This window comes from Glossina fuscipes, unplaced genomic scaffold (assembly GCF_014805625.2).
Source record: "Glossina fuscipes isolate IAEA_lab_2018 unplaced genomic scaffold, Yale_Gfus_2 26, whole genome shotgun sequence".
In the NCBI taxonomy this organism is placed as follows: Eukaryota; Metazoa; Arthropoda; class Insecta; order Diptera; family Glossinidae; genus Glossina; species Glossina fuscipes.
This window is the reverse complement of record NW_023998421.1, coordinates 747,204-762,436: the sequence shown is the minus strand read 5'-3', so window position 1 is coordinate 762,436 and position 15,233 is coordinate 747,204. Positions and strand designations below refer to the sequence as shown.

Here is a 15,233-nt window from a genome sequence, read left to right as displayed (position 1 = left end):
TTTAGTTCATACAGACACAAATATACATAAACAGAAACATTTACACGTATAACGTAGGTTGTACTCATACATGAAATATTTGTTGGAATTTGTACGCATTTTGCATTTGAATTATTTGCCTTTCCGTACAAACGTAGATAAAAGCCACTTCTATTGTAACAATACCTGCATCTCTGTTTTAAACTGAAAATATTTGTAATCTTGAACAATTCAAATTCTGAAATATTGCTTAAATTTTCTCTCTTTATTTGAGTATTATAAATATCTTGCTTTTTGCCTGCCGGTACTCTTAAGGTAAAAATTCCTTGCACTTGAATATTTTCATAAAATCTGTTTATTTGAACCTAAAAGGCATAAGTGCACAATTCAAAATATGCCAATTTTCTTTAAAGATTGTGCTACAAGCACAATAACACACTATATGTAGTGATTTTCTTATAATTCACATAATACCTTCAAGTGTTTTCTAACTCTTCCGCAAACTCAAGTTGAAAATTGTAAATTAATCTAAATAACACAAAAAAAGAATACATACATACATAATTTATGAATAAATGAGTGAAGAAGGAGAAAGGGAAAGAGAGAGGAGGACAAATAATTAATTTTATCTAATCTAATTAAGGCGGCTTAAGTCCGTACCTTCGTCGTTCATCTAAGGTATTGCGCACGCTTCTGTACCCCTCACTGGAAATGATACGTAATAATATCTCATAATCTTGGAGAGATAATCACAAATCTAACTTTAAGTAGTGAAGCGATTTCCTCCAGATTTCACTCAATATGCAAACAATTTAAAAATAATTATTTTTTTTTTTATTCTGTACTCAGGTCACGTGCAAGGGCTATTTTTCATATTTATTAATATTAGAATGTCTAATAAAAATTCTAGTCAGAATTTCAATTCTAATGAGGTCGGTAACATCCATCTCAGGGTTGACTGAAGAGTAAGTAATTACTGTTTAACAACAAGATGTAGTACTGACTGCATAACAATGCCGAACGATTGCAAATATTTACTTCAATTGCAGAGGCAACTGCTACACAGCAACAGATACTTTTAATTGAATTCATTACTGAATCAAATATTGAATTGGATATTGAATTGAATAGCAAATTGGGTATTCAATTGAAGATTGAATTCGATACTGAATTAAAACGCAATAGCAGAACAAGTACAGTAAATTTATATACCAAACGATTACTTTGGGCACATTTTCAAATCTCAAGTGTGATAGAGTACTCAATAAAGCCAACAGCCTTAGATCCTAGTAGTTTAAGACTTTATTACTCTCTGGTTAAATTAATGATATTAACAATAATAATAGATACATTTTCATCGTCAAATAGTAAAAATTCTACCTTGTCATATGCATATTTGTATAGCCTAAACCACTTGTAGCACAACAATATATTGAGTTTGTGTAGATGTATGCGACATCTGGGACCACTTAATATCTCAACAACGTAATAACAGATCATGATTTTTGAGATATTTAATTAAATTTGGTACACTAACGTGTTTTAGTCCTACGATGAATGCTACTGAAAATAACTCGGATTGGTTCCTCCCTTCATCCTTTTCTCTTATAAAGCCTTATTTTGAAAGATCATTCATTATATGAATAATTGTAGAGCGGTGTAGGATATTTATTCCCGGGTCGGGGACAACTGCAGTGTTTTTACATGTTTTGTAAGTACGTTGATATGTAACGGAATATGATTTTTGTCTCCGACTTATTCAATATACGTCGTTATACGAGAATTTCGGAATTGTACAGATGTTCAGATCCAAACCACATTCAACTGGCTTTTTTTTATTGGTTTAAAGCGCCCCCATATAACAAAATTGATTGAAATATACCGGTATTAGATAGATACCCGTGCAGACAGACTTAAAACGGTCGGAAAAATGAAACGAATTCTGTTTAATAAAAGATAAATTTATCTCAAGTTACGTACATCTGCACAAACTTAGCATATACGTAGAGTATAATCAATATCGAACTAAATATTAAACACTATTTTCAGCGAAAATTAAAACCAACTATTGGGGTCAGACATTCAATGAAATATTCAAATGGCCATTAAGCTAAACATAGAATTGAGTATTGAATGAAATATCGAATTGCGTAATAAATTGAGTACGGAATGGAAGGATGATTTGGATAGTGAATTGATTATTACAATAAATTAAAGCACTATAGCATACAAACGAAAATTAGATATTAAATACCTTACTCCATAACACAGAAGTATGTATGTCAAATAAATAGTTTAGTTAGACTTATCAATATGTTGGCATTGACTGGTTCATCCCATATAAATATTTCACATTGGTATAGTGTGCATTATTAGAAGGACGGACCCATTTCCCCAATAAAGCCCATCTACCTTCGATTAGAGCTTTGACATTGCATTAACGTTAAACGAAATATCTCGAACATAACTGCCTGTAGAACATACACAATACACGGACCGACGGACAGACAGACTTAAATCAGTTCAGAAAATGAGGATACATTTGATGCAATAAATTATGAATTTATCGTGCAAGTTACATACACTTGCACGAATTTAACTCAGAAAGTAGAACGAGTATTGGATAAACTGAATTCTAAATTAAAGATTCTATTAAACATTGAACTAAATGTGGAATTGATTACTAAATGGAATGTTGATATAAATAGGAAAGTGAGTATTAAATTGAACCATGAAATGGATATTGAATTAAGCATCGGATTGCTTCTCGAATATGTATACAGGTTGTTAGTATTTGTTTTATCATTAAACTCTTTCGCGTACTTATTTCTTTTTATTATTATTAAATAATAAAAAACATAAATTATCCCAGAAAATATTCTAACGAACAAAACCAAAATTCTTTTCACTTCTTCGTTTTACCGGTTGATTTCTGAGCTGGCTTTTTTGTGGCCGATTTAGATGCTGTTTTGGCAGCACCAGCTGTTTTACTCGGCTTCTTTTCTGCAGCCTTCACAGGTTTGACGGGTTTAACCATTATTTCGCGTTGGCTTTTCAAAGCCTTGACTATTTTCTGTTCTTCGATAACAAAAGCACGAACGATGCGTTCGCGTAAACAACCGTGGCGAAGAACACCACCGTACGTACGGGCGACAGTTTTTTGACGTTTAGACAGTCGACTACGTTCACAGGGGCGTGTAGGGCGAATACTCTTTAATTTCTCTTTACACTGTCCACATTTAGGCACAGTTTTATTTTTCTTGACGTATTGATATACTAAGCACCCACCTGATATACGCACAATACGCCTTCTGTCAAACGCTGCACCCTATTGTCAACTTCAAGAAAATAAAAGAAAAGGAAGATGTTGATAACGCAGTTAGACTATGTGCAGCTTGTTCTTGTCTTATGAACATTCTTTTTAGTAAATTACGCAGTTTTTGAAACTCTAACTGACTTTTCACATATGTATATACAGTAATAGTGATTATAGAAGTCGACGCCAAAAAGGGAACATCTCAACTCGACTACAGACAACAGTTTGTTCCATTCTATGCTATAAGTTGTTTGGTTGTGAATCACGCCTACTTAAACCTTTCCCGCGTATAACATATAAGGCAAAATACTTGTATAAGGTTCAGGCCTTTCTCGGATTTTAATAGTTTTGATTAGTTCAACAAAACTCGGAATTCGAAAGTGTTCGCAATGAAGAAAGCGCCATACCTTTCGAACAATTCCATCCATCTAAAGAACAACATTACGTTTGAAATTTCTGAAGTTCGTTTGATTTCAGTGTTTTTATTCCCTTAAAGACGGCGAGAATTAAGCAATGAAAACTATTAGCGCTTGCTATGCATAGATATAATGTATTTTAAAACAGACGACCTGCGCTTTGATTAAGCGATGTATATATCAACTCACCATCAGGCGGAAACATAAAATTATTCTGAATAAACAAGACGTTTATCAATACAAACATATACCGCATCGTTATGGCGCTTCAATAAGTAAAGAAAAATATATATTTTATTCTCTCACATGGTAATTTTATTTCCACATATGACTACATAACCAACATAACCAACATCAATAGTTGATCGCATTGATGCATTTCTATTTACTGAAGAGGCACAATCGACAAAAGAAATATCCACACTGAAAGAATATTATTCATGTAGGCATGTATGTGCACGGCTACAGAGAATTCAACAGAAGGGCTTGTATTCAAATGAAATCCTGTTGTTTTGATGCGCTCTGAAATTTGATTTAAACTCGTATATGAAAAATTCAATGTGAGGCCAAATAACTGGAAAACAGAAATAAAGAAAACAATGGTGAAAGCAAACAATATATGTTAATGTGTATTATTGAAATTCCAAAATAAAAGTTTTAATTTGAGTTTAATCGAATCTTAAAGTAACTACATTGAAAACTCTTGAACAAACTACAGAATTATAGATTTTACAGTTGGGAATATAAAACGATGTCGAATTCGAGAGAGAAGCAGGAGTAAAAGTATAGGAGAATTGTTTTTTGTGTAGCCTACTGAGTAATAAAATCGAATAGTCTCTTGCCAAACTAAGCGTTTGGCTAATTTCTATCACTGCCTACGCACTTCAGTATTTTTATCCTTAATGGTATCATATAAAATTCGGTGAGTAAATTGTTTCTTCTTTTAAAATTGTGGCTGGCGACGACTGCTTAGCAATATGCTCTCCTTTCAAATCTTATTAATCAATACCTATATATGTCACTTGTAGGGCTTCTAAGATGTGGGTGTGTATGTGCACACACCTATAACATGGTAAAATTGATATACTCTTCTGTTTACACCCATAGGTTATGCTGTACAATTTTGTATATTTTCACATAATATAATGGTAGCCAGAGAACTCTTCATGTGTGGCGAAAGAAAAAAGAGAGAAATAATAAAATCGATAAAATGACTTTATCAGAGCACTCCATTCTTTTATGGTAGTTGCATGTACCAGGTTGAATAAAGAATAATTTACACGTTTCGTTTAACACTTAACTGAGTAACAAATACCGATGAACTATTTTGTACGAATGCCGCAGAGTTTACAAGGTCTAATGGATAACAAAAGATATCGCATAAAACCGAGACTACACTAAAATTCAATCAATATTGATGAAATGTTCGTCTTCCATCGAACTCATATGAAAAGATATCTGCTTCCGATATATTGATATATATAGAATAATACCTTATAGTTGGGAAATTCAGCAGCCAGACTATTATTATATTTTAGTTCGTCATAGGAGCTATCACCAGCGCAAACACTATGTTCCAAATTACGTAGAATATCCAAGAGATATGGCTGGAAAGCTCTAAACCGATTTAAATATTTTCAGCAAATTTTTATTAATAAACGTGTTGAAATGTTACTGACCGATTCCAAATTGTTTTACGCATCGCTCTCCAACTGCGGAATTTCTTCATAATTTTATGTTCAATATTTAAACGCAAGTCGCGCGTATTATACGAAGGACGATATGTGTAATTGCTATTTTGAAAGCCACCCAAAGGAGCGGGATTCTTCTTACTAAAGATTGGCAACCAGCATGAGGTATCATTAAAATTAAAATTCATCAACGATACTCGTGCATGTGTTTGTAAATTTAAGTAAATCTGTTCGAAAACAAAAGTTACGATGAAACATATTAATACATGTCACATACCAATGAGCTAAGAAGCCCACTAACATTATTAGTGGATACAATCATTTTAATGGTCTGCAGAGGACAAAATATTTCTTTAACTGCATAAGATTTCGCACTATAAGGATCCAGTAAAATTAATTCAGCCGCCTCTTCAGTTTCATATAAAACGAAAGCTGATTCTCCTTGAGTGTTCGTTGAACCCAAAACCAACCAACAGCGTAATCCCATATAGAGCAAATAATTACAGAGTAGCACCCCCAGATCTTTAACAGAACCCCAAGTGGTATCCAAAAGGACCTAAATTGATTTGTAGTAATAGTGAAATAGATTGAAAAAACAAAACAATTTTTTTTAAATACATACATACCTCATTATTAAGCCATATACCATTTAAATGCAAACATGGATCATATAATTTCAACAATGATAATAAAGAAACAAACCGGGCAGTAATTTCAATAGAATGATCGTTACTTTGCCAGCGTGGAGGAGGCAAAGGCTGTAAAAGTCTTGTCATGCAAACACCTTTACCATTTGCTGTACCTATTATAGGATCTAGGTAACTGGCAGTATGCAACCGTTTAGCCTCGATGCTCCAATTGCGAAGATATTGCTCCACTTCCGTTAGCTCTGAACACTCTAAACATTTTGTATTAATATCCGGCAATTCATAGCAGGGTTCTACACGCAAATAGCACCAAAGATATACGGCATCTTTAATTTCAGGAAATTGATCGATCGTAATATTGGCCTCTGAACTCGAATTCCCTAAGGAAGGACGTTTATATCCCACGATAACTTGAGGTATAGTGAGCTCGAAGATACCGTCAAGCTAAATAATATGAAATTATACATAAGTAAACTGCATATATATAGAAAAAGAATTTGAAGAAACCGTTATAATCGATTTTCTAAAAAATTTTAAGCTTTTGCAAATCAAAACCTAGAGCACATTTTCATATCTACGTTCTGAAAATAGCATCAGCAAAAGTTTATTTTTTTGCTTCCTGATCAAAAGGTTTTCATTAGCGTCTTCAACGACTTTTAGTGTAGTCTGCGAATAATAATTTATCTGAAATAGCAGCTTGTTGTGTAGTGCACACGAGCTACATTAGAACGTTCAAAAGCAATTCTCTCAACTTTTAAGTCGTTAGGAAAGACGCAAGAGACAGAGATAGACATTTATTAACCCAATCCATTTGCTTTTAGTGAAATGGTGTAATGGCCGAATATTAAAAGGTTTGACGCAACTTTCCTGGATGCTTGCAAAAGCGGGGGAACGCTCGCTTGTTTCTGCTCCACATTACGCCCTCTTCATTAACCGCGCTCGAGTTGTTGTTATTTTTTGAGCAAAGGTCGGTAGAGATACAAGGTCTCAAATATAAACAGTTTTCAGTCTAAGCAAATGTCATACCAATGGCCAGCATTTTTTTTTTTTTTGCCACCATCTTTGTTTTGCTCGGTTTTTCAAAGAAAATCGTTTGCTGTATCTATCAAAGCGCCAGAACATTACAATCTCCTACAATCTCAACCTATTTTGTTCATAATTCAAAAAAAAAAAAAAACTCTTTTCTGAACCATTCGCCTAAAGGCAATTAAGCTTTGGTGGCCTCTCGAGGGATAAAAGATTTATTATTTAAAAAGTGTATTGTGATATTTCTTAAATACCTTTTGTTGTTTTAATAAGCAGCGTATTGGTAGTCGATATTCTCCCAACCAATTGTTTTGAATTCTTTGATAAATATCTACACTTTTCACGGAATTATCGTCATTATAATGGCTTTCTATAACTTCATCAAATAACGAAATCTTTATATCAGCTTTTAGTTCCGACAAACTGCCACTGAAGGAGAGAGTGGAAGGTAGTAAAATTTCTAAATAATTTTGCAAACCGTCAACTAAATTCATACTCTATGGATAATGTTAACTGTTCGTTCCAGGTGGGATTTGAACCTTCCGCAGCTAAAGTGCGACATAACTTATCTTTATAACTAACCGATATGAATGGCCGTACATTCGAATACTTTAGATCTGTAATTGTAAACCAAATTATTGAATAAATTATCCTAAGATTAAAAGTGAGAGAAATATTTCCATACGTTGCCTGAAGAACTCATTCGCGCCTCCATTTCTATCCTTGATTTTATGATAATTTTCTTCGCCACTATTAGTTACCCGTACTGGTATGCCGGTGGCTCGAGTAATGTTAATGATTATCTTAAAATTTTGAGGTGAATCCATGCTTAACGTTTGCGTACTTAAAGTGCTCGAAAAGTTCTGACTGACGTTAACGCATAGTCTCGGCTGGAATATTGACTTGATGGCTTGAAATAAAGCTCTAAAAAATTAATATAATATCGTTAATAAGCAGTACTTCTAAATGTTCATTTTCATCATTCGCATACCCCCAACTCATGGGCTCGTCATTCAATAGTAAATTCTCGCTACTCTCGACTACGTGAGTAACACTTTTACATTGACTATACAAAGCTGTATAAAGTTGATATAAATACTTTTTGGCTTCGTGTTTATGCAAATCCACCGGATCCATCCAGTCACCTTGATCTATAACTTCTTCGTTGTCCTCCCATTCAAAAAACAATTCGTGCTCCAATATGGGTACAAATTTTAAATCTCTTGTCCGAGGATCATCTTTTAGGTAACGTGAATGCAGAATTTGCCAGCGTTTATTATTGTACAATTCTGCCGTATCACAGAATTGCAATAAAGTTTCTTGGAAAGTGCAAGTATCTGATGGCGAGGGTGAATCACGATCACTATCGTACTCATCATAGTAATGATTGCCGCTCGCTTCTTTTCCAGTTTCATAGTCCTTCGTTAAAAACTTCTTATCATACCACTCTTTCAAAATATGCTTAGGAATCTGTATATGTTCTTGAGGTTTTGGGAACAGGATATCAACAACATCCTCAGTGTATACTTGCTCATCGCATTGTAGATCCAAACGCAAATAACCGGAAAGGGGTAATTTGTGTGAAGAGAAGCTTATATTCATGGATTGATTTTCTGTACCCAATGCGGAGGGTAAAGGCAACGGAACAATAATATTTGCTAAGCTCTTAGTGATGTTCATTTTTGATTTTTCAATAAGCTTGAGAAAATAGAATAGAAAAATTAAAATATTAAATTATTGTTCAACTAAAGGCAGATACCTTAATTTTTATATCTCTAGGCAAGCGCCGATCAAGCACTACACGTATCTTCTCATTCATATATATACCCAGGTCCCTTTCCAGGCGATAAGTAAGTGTTTCGCCAACGATTTGTTTATCGAAAAACAAGCACAAAAAATAGCTTTGTAATTTTCTGGGACCAGGTAAGTCAGCAAATTTCGCCTCATTCGTTGAAGTACGTATCACATCTAAACGCGGTTCTTGCGGGTCAGAGAAACTTTTCATATAGATTTCTTTAAGTCTATCAGAGATTTGATTGACATTCGGTTTTTTAGGTTTCCTAAAGTAATCTCCCTGACCATCCTTTTCTTGCCACAAACGTTTACTCTGATAGTATTTTTCCAACTCTTCACGATAAATTTCATTTAAATCGATTTCAAATCTTTCTAGCCATAAATTTTGACGTCTTCTAACCTCTGAGCCAGTTAGTTCTTCCATTTTTATACGCAATTTCAAACGGGTGAATTGCTGACCTTGCTCATGGCGTATATTCTTAAGCTTAAGCCAATCGTCCAAGATGCTTCTTAACAATTGTTTATTTATAGCCTCTTCATTGTAGTATTTTTCACGTAAATCACGAACCTTAACCATATGATGCTCAATGCGTTGCGCTTTCTTATTGTCCTTGTCATCTAGCGCACTATCAGCAGTTGAGCGTAACAACTCCTGCAAAATATTCCTTTCAATTTGTAAGTCAGCATATAATCTTTCGCAGATTTTCTCCGCTAAACGTTGACGCCAATGTTCGTGTAAGATTTCCAAATCATTAGCCACGCGATGCTCCTCCTTCAAGTCGGGATGTTCGTTAAACTTTAAGCTTCGAATGAACAAAGTAAAGAATTTTCTAGTAGGTATTTCTATCGGATCCCGAGTAGGTTCTATGAAAACCGGATTGAATTGAAAGTCACATGAGGTGCGGTACAAGGTTTCGGAACGAAAAAATTTCTCAAAATTGCAGGGATTCTCTAAGGCATTTTTTATTTCGGCTGACAATCGAATGTTTCGTGAGTTAGCTTCTTCCTTATAACGTTGCAGCATAAGTTTGCAGTTTCTCTTTATACTAAGTTTCTTTGAAAATGGCGCAAATAAATTGAAATCCAGTTGAGGCTTGTAAATAAACTGTTCCGTTGTTATAGCAAATTTGGAGCATTCCACTTTAATTACCTCCTTCCATTCGCCTTCATCAATTTGTATGAAGCTAGAAGCTAAAGTGGGCTGACTATTTCTATCAGAGCTAGACCATTCTATATTAAGATTTTCGTCTCTCGACTCATTTACAGCACTTGTTAGACCTTGACTGTTTTCTTCTTCTCTACTTTCTCTACTTTCAGCTTGTTCACTGCTTGTACCACAAAAGAATTTTTCGCTTGGTGTCTGATCATCGTCATTATATCTGCTTGCACCGTCACTTGATTCACTAATTAAACTGCTTTGCTGCAACAACAAGCTTACTTCTCTTTCAGTTTCTTTATATACGCGCGATAATTGTATTCTTTGTTTCTTTTCTTGCCATTCTTCCTTGGTTTTGCTACGTGCACTTCTTGTTTTAGAAACTTTCACCTTCTTCCTGCTTTTCTTTGAATTCTTCATCTGCTCCATTTTGCTCTTTGACTAAGACCGAGTTTGTAAGTTACTCGCAGCACACTTTTTTGCTAACTATCATATCGATTACTTTGAAATGTTTACCTTACACCCATCTGTAGTCATGGTGACGTTAAAATGCTTAGTTTGCTTATACAGAAATACATTTTATCGTGCTGCGCAATTTGGTTAGAAGGTAACTGCTGGTTCATGAATTTCAAAAATAATGTGTCTATCGATGGCTTCGTTTGTTTTTGACATATCAAGCATCATAACAATACCTGCATTTGCGTAGCTTTTAGAGCAGTTCATCACTCTCGTTTAAAATTTTGCATTCATGTTAATTTCATGGAATTATTTTATATAAATTCTCATATTGAAATTGCCTTCGGATTTTGTAACCACACATTTTCTCTATCAAGCTCACTATATCCAAAAGGCATAAGAAGCAAGGGCAAGCTAAAGAAAACGTTACAACGAACAAGGCCAGCTATGACATACCCTACAACACTGCGCCTACTATTACCCAAAATTAAGAATTTAATAATAGGGATAAAAGGAGCGGATCTACTTGATCCAAACTTGGAAACGCTAAAAATTAATTTTCGTCAATTGTCGTATAAATGCGTGATTACTCCTATGTGCTGTGCAAACTTAATTCCTTCGTTCAAGACCTAATTATTCTTCATGCTGGTATGCTACGTGCATGAAAATTCGTTTTGATGAGAGTCCTTTCCTTATAAACGTTCTTTAAAGAACTAAGCCGTGACTTGTAATTTTTAGTTATAAAAAGGCTCTCACGAAAAATAGATCATTATATAGCCAAACAAATTTAATAACTTATGACAGAGGAGGTTAGAGAATTTTATTAGTCGAAATAAGATAGAATGAGATAAACAGTCTTGGACGTCTAAGGCGTTTAAATTTCATACGCAGTAATCCCCCTTATAACGCGTTTGCTGTTTACGTTTGGATTTACTGTACCAATATTTTCGCATTAATGTACGAATTTTTTCTTTCAAAGCGTGTCAGTCCCGCAGAATATAGCGAGTTATAGTTATAAAAATAACAGGTGGACAGACGGGTGTACGAGCTGAAATCGATTCAGAACATGATTCTAAATCGAACGCATAGATGTATCTAACTCCTTGCTATTGTTACGTACATCCCCAGAAGCTTAACATATTCTTATCACAGCTGGTATAGGGCATAACAGAAGAGAATTTCATATATTTAATATATAATATTTATTCTATCAAAAATAGGGTTGATTTTTTTTAAATTTAAACGTAGTTGGCTTTTAAACAAGAAGACTATTTTATTTACATTTTAAAAGCAATTATTTCTCTTAGTTGTAATTTTCATTTGTCATTTAAACTTAAATTGATAAAATGATATATAAGAATGTATGAGAGCTTTGTTGACGTCAGCAAAGACAAGTTAAATCAGTTTTCACTTTACTATAGATTTTCTTCGTACCTCTTATGAAATATTTTTTTCTGTTATGCACATATACATGCACGACTTAAAAGTCAGAATTTGACATAATTTTATCGAACAAAATGGCGCATATTTATTTTAACAAAGAGCAAAATTCTTTTCTCGACCTAAGACATATGCCATTTCGCTAGCGAAATGACTGTGACATCGATGTATAGCTTTTGGGATTTATAAATCTCTTTTGGTCTGAGTTTTATTTTATCAACGGAGCTGAGCAGAGAGCGAAATAAGCGGTAATCGGACGAAGGAAAGTTCGAATCGTACTTTCAGTGTATCAAAATTTCCCATCTAAAGTCTTCCCAATATTTGCGAAATGTTGATAGAAGGCGATGCCTTTCCAGTTAACTAATTGTAGATGACTGACTTCAACTGCTCGTCTTAATCGCAAATAGTTGCGAACTCGAAAGAGTGGATTCAATCCTCTGGCCAGTTTAGAACAACTCATTATCCATGCCAAGCATGGAGCATTATCATGCGTAATATAAGCCCGGAGCTTGCCATAGTTTGTGCAGCATCATCCATTATAGACCACAACCTGGTTCGCGCATCATTGTCGCATGCGATTTCTCTCTTCAAAAATGGTTTGATTTTATGCACTTAAACCACGATTCAAAAAATGCGAATTTCTTCCATTGAAATATTAACCGTTTGGTAATCGAGTGTCTTATTTTGTTTTATAACCCAGCTTATGCGAATGGTTCAAAATTATTCTTTAACTAATGCTTAGTGCCGCAATGATGTTATAAGATGAAAACTTCTAGTCTTCATCAATTTTTTGAAGAATCTCATTGAATTCATTGGCGACTGGTCAAACAGAGCACACCATGCACTTATTATCGAAATTTCAAGCTATCTCCATGAACGAAATGGCGTTAAAACGTTATAGCGAAATTTAACAAGCGTGACATTGTTCTCTTTTTTCATTATTTATGAACTGTCATCTTGATATCATTTGTATAGCCAATCTTGCCATTTGTTTGCAAGAACGTTACAAAGTCTTTTTTTTTATCGAGCATTTCAAAATAAGGCGAAGATCTTAACTTATAATATTATAATCTTTCTATATGCCCTGAAATAATTTTTTCATCATTTTGGATGAATAGCATAGTAACCGTTACTTGCCAGCTTACAAACTTGTAATGGACAGTTTTTCCCTTCTTTTTTGATTAGTTTGAAACAGCTTAGTGTAACTTGAAGAGAATCACTTTTTTTTAATATTAGAAAATGTTGCGAAAAATCGAAACGAGTTTACAATAAATTCAAGTTAATATATTGAACTCATTTTAAGGGTATCTAAGGGTATATATGATTTTTATAAATTTATAAAATTTTCGAAGGATTTGCAAATGAAAAAGGAAAACTAAAAAAACCGGGTAACTAGCAATCAGCTAACTTTTGATGCAGGAAGTTGTTGTTCAGCCAATTGACAAGCCACCAATTGTGGAAAAATGATGTTTATTGTAGCAATTAGTATCCAAGATTCGTTTCATTGCAAAAAGTTTACGCTCATTATTTACATAAGAATGTTGGAATAAGAACTTACCTAGACGCTAATTGAAAGAGAAAACAAGGAACTTAAGAACGAAGTCAAGCAACTTCATCGTTAACGTTGGTAAATGCAAGTTTCTCATCAGCATACATAAGGCTATACTAGAATCCGTTATATGTATGTATGCGTGCGCCGGAGCAATCACGTAAAGTATACTGAAAATTAAAAAAAAAAAAAAAAACTCCATAAATTGCTTTCTTCTTCTCCATTTCTTGTGTCAATAATACATAAATTTTCTAGAATAAAGTCCATTCAACTACTTGCAATAAAATCTTAGCGAAACTCATATTTACAAATTCTTGATAGCAATTATTAAGAACTCTGTATTTTGTATAAATAACTTTTCAGCATTCTATGTAGTACTTACCCGCATATAATTTGCTTCATTCATTTTAGAGGAAATTTTGGTAATAAGCTTAATATATATTTGTATATGACCGCCAAACAGCCATCGCTAGTAATGATATACGAATCAATTACAATGCATAGATAATTCAAATTTCCTTCCTTCCGATAATACTTTAATGCTCGTAACCATATCCTAGAATGTGTTGTATATAATGCGTCTCAAGCACATCTTTTAAAAAGGGAAAGCGGGAGAGCGTAACAAGTGAATGAAAGAGTATTTTAATTTCAACTAAAGCAATTTGTGTTTCTATACAACTTAGTGCGTTTATTTCTTAATTTGTCTCATGGTATTACCACTTGAAACAAAACGAGATGTGAACACTGTTGTTAAAAGACATTTATTAAATCATATTGAACTAAGGGGACGCTTAATAAGGGAAAATTGTAAAGAGAACATAATACAAGGAAATTAATAGTGTGACCAGATGTACGACTCTGTATAAGAAGCTCGTTCAACGGAGAGGGGTTCCTTGTATAGTCCGCAAAGTCAACGGTCTCGGATTGTCAATTGCGCTCGGAGTTAGGATGAATGTTTTTCTTGCACACATTTTCTGCTATACTTCTGATGAGGATAGCTTACCTTTTGCTCTTGCCAGTCATAAATCTACGGGATTTTCGATAACGATATGAAGGTATGCTCTTATCGCTTTGTCCAGCAAAACATGTAGTATCCAGGCACTTAAAATAACGTAGTATGATCAGGAAAGGAATTGCCTAACGATACAAGGAGTCATAAAGAAAAATATTCTTTTAGTGTCAGACGAAACAAAACCTCAGAAGATCATACTTCATGACATTCGACAAGTGAGATCTTAGGTGAAGGCATGAAAGAGCAAAGACAACTGTTGTTGTAATTTCCTGCACTTTGGAAACGACTGGATTTACGGTGGCGAAAAAAAACTAATGTTTGAGAAATAAAACATTAAGAGAAGCTGTAACAGGTAAGAAAATTATATTCGACTTTTGTACTTACCATCTATATATGAAAAATAGAATATTTATTATTGCCACTTATTATGTATGTAAATGGTATTGCTTGACCGATTTGGCCCACGTTTAATGTCAATCAACATATAAGAACTTCTAAAGTTCTTTCCAAATTTCGTTTATGTGACCGAGAGAATATTTACCATAGACATCGCGGAGACAGACTGTATTCAAACAAGTGCTAGATATATATTTTTCATATAATACAGTTAGAGGACAGACAACAGCCGACTGCCACAAAAAGAAAAAAGAAAATGTCACCAAAGTTATACGTGAAAGTTTAAATAATTCGGTGCCAGCCGCTGATTCTTCCCACATGTCGCTGCGTACTCTTTTTCTTTAAAGTCTTTCAC

At 34.0% G+C, this 15,233-nt stretch overlaps 2 protein-coding genes across 2 annotated transcripts; both read right to left on the bottom strand.

Moving 5' to 3' along the window:
• Positions 1-2,884: 2,884 nt before the first annotated feature.
• On the bottom strand, positions 2,885-4,090 carry LOC119635403 (60S ribosomal protein L34-like). Its single transcript, XM_038030213.1, has 2 exons — positions 4,052-4,090; positions 2,885-3,307 (listed from the first exon to the last, which is right to left on the bottom strand). The coding sequence occupies exons 1-2, from the start codon at positions 4,088-4,090 to the stop codon at positions 2,885-2,887; spliced, it is 462 nt and encodes a 153-aa protein (XP_037886141.1).
• Positions 4,091-4,096: 6 nt separating this feature from the next.
• LOC119635402 (coiled-coil and C2 domain-containing protein 2A) lies at positions 4,097-10,454 on the bottom strand. Its single transcript, XM_038030211.1, has 10 exons — positions 8,835-10,454; positions 8,067-8,773; positions 7,761-7,999; positions 7,572-7,692; positions 7,330-7,504; positions 6,029-6,493; positions 5,704-5,958; positions 5,391-5,629; positions 5,205-5,328; positions 4,097-4,285 (listed from the first exon to the last, which is right to left on the bottom strand). Exons 1-10 carry the CDS (start codon positions 10,452-10,454, stop codon positions 4,097-4,099), a joined length of 4,134 nt encoding a protein of 1,377 aa, XP_037886139.1.
• Positions 10,455-15,233: the final 4,779 nt, after the last annotated feature.

What these genes read in the sequence shown, in the direction of transcription:
- LOC119635402 (XM_038030211.1), bottom strand. Translation starts at nt 10,454, where the DNA reads ATGGAGCAGATGAAGAATTCAAAGAAAAGCAGGAAGAAGGTGAAAGTT. An exon ending in GAATGAGTTCTTCAGGCAAC is followed by an intron (nt 7,693 to 7,760) that starts GTATGGAAATAT and finishes TTACAATTACAG; the next exon opens with ATCTAAAGTATTCGAATGTA. An exon ending in GCTTATTAAAACAACAAAAG is followed by an intron (nt 6,494 to 7,329) that starts GTATTTAAGAAA and finishes CATATTATTTAG; the next exon opens with CTTGACGGTATCTTCGAGCT.
- LOC119635403 (XM_038030213.1), bottom strand. Translation starts at nt 4,090, where the DNA reads ATGCATCAATGCGATCAACTATTGATGTTGGTTATGTTG. An exon ending in TATTGATGTTGGTTATGTTG is followed by an intron (nt 3,308 to 4,051) that starts GTTATGTAGTCA and finishes AGTTGACAATAG; the next exon opens with GGTGCAGCGTTTGACAGAAG.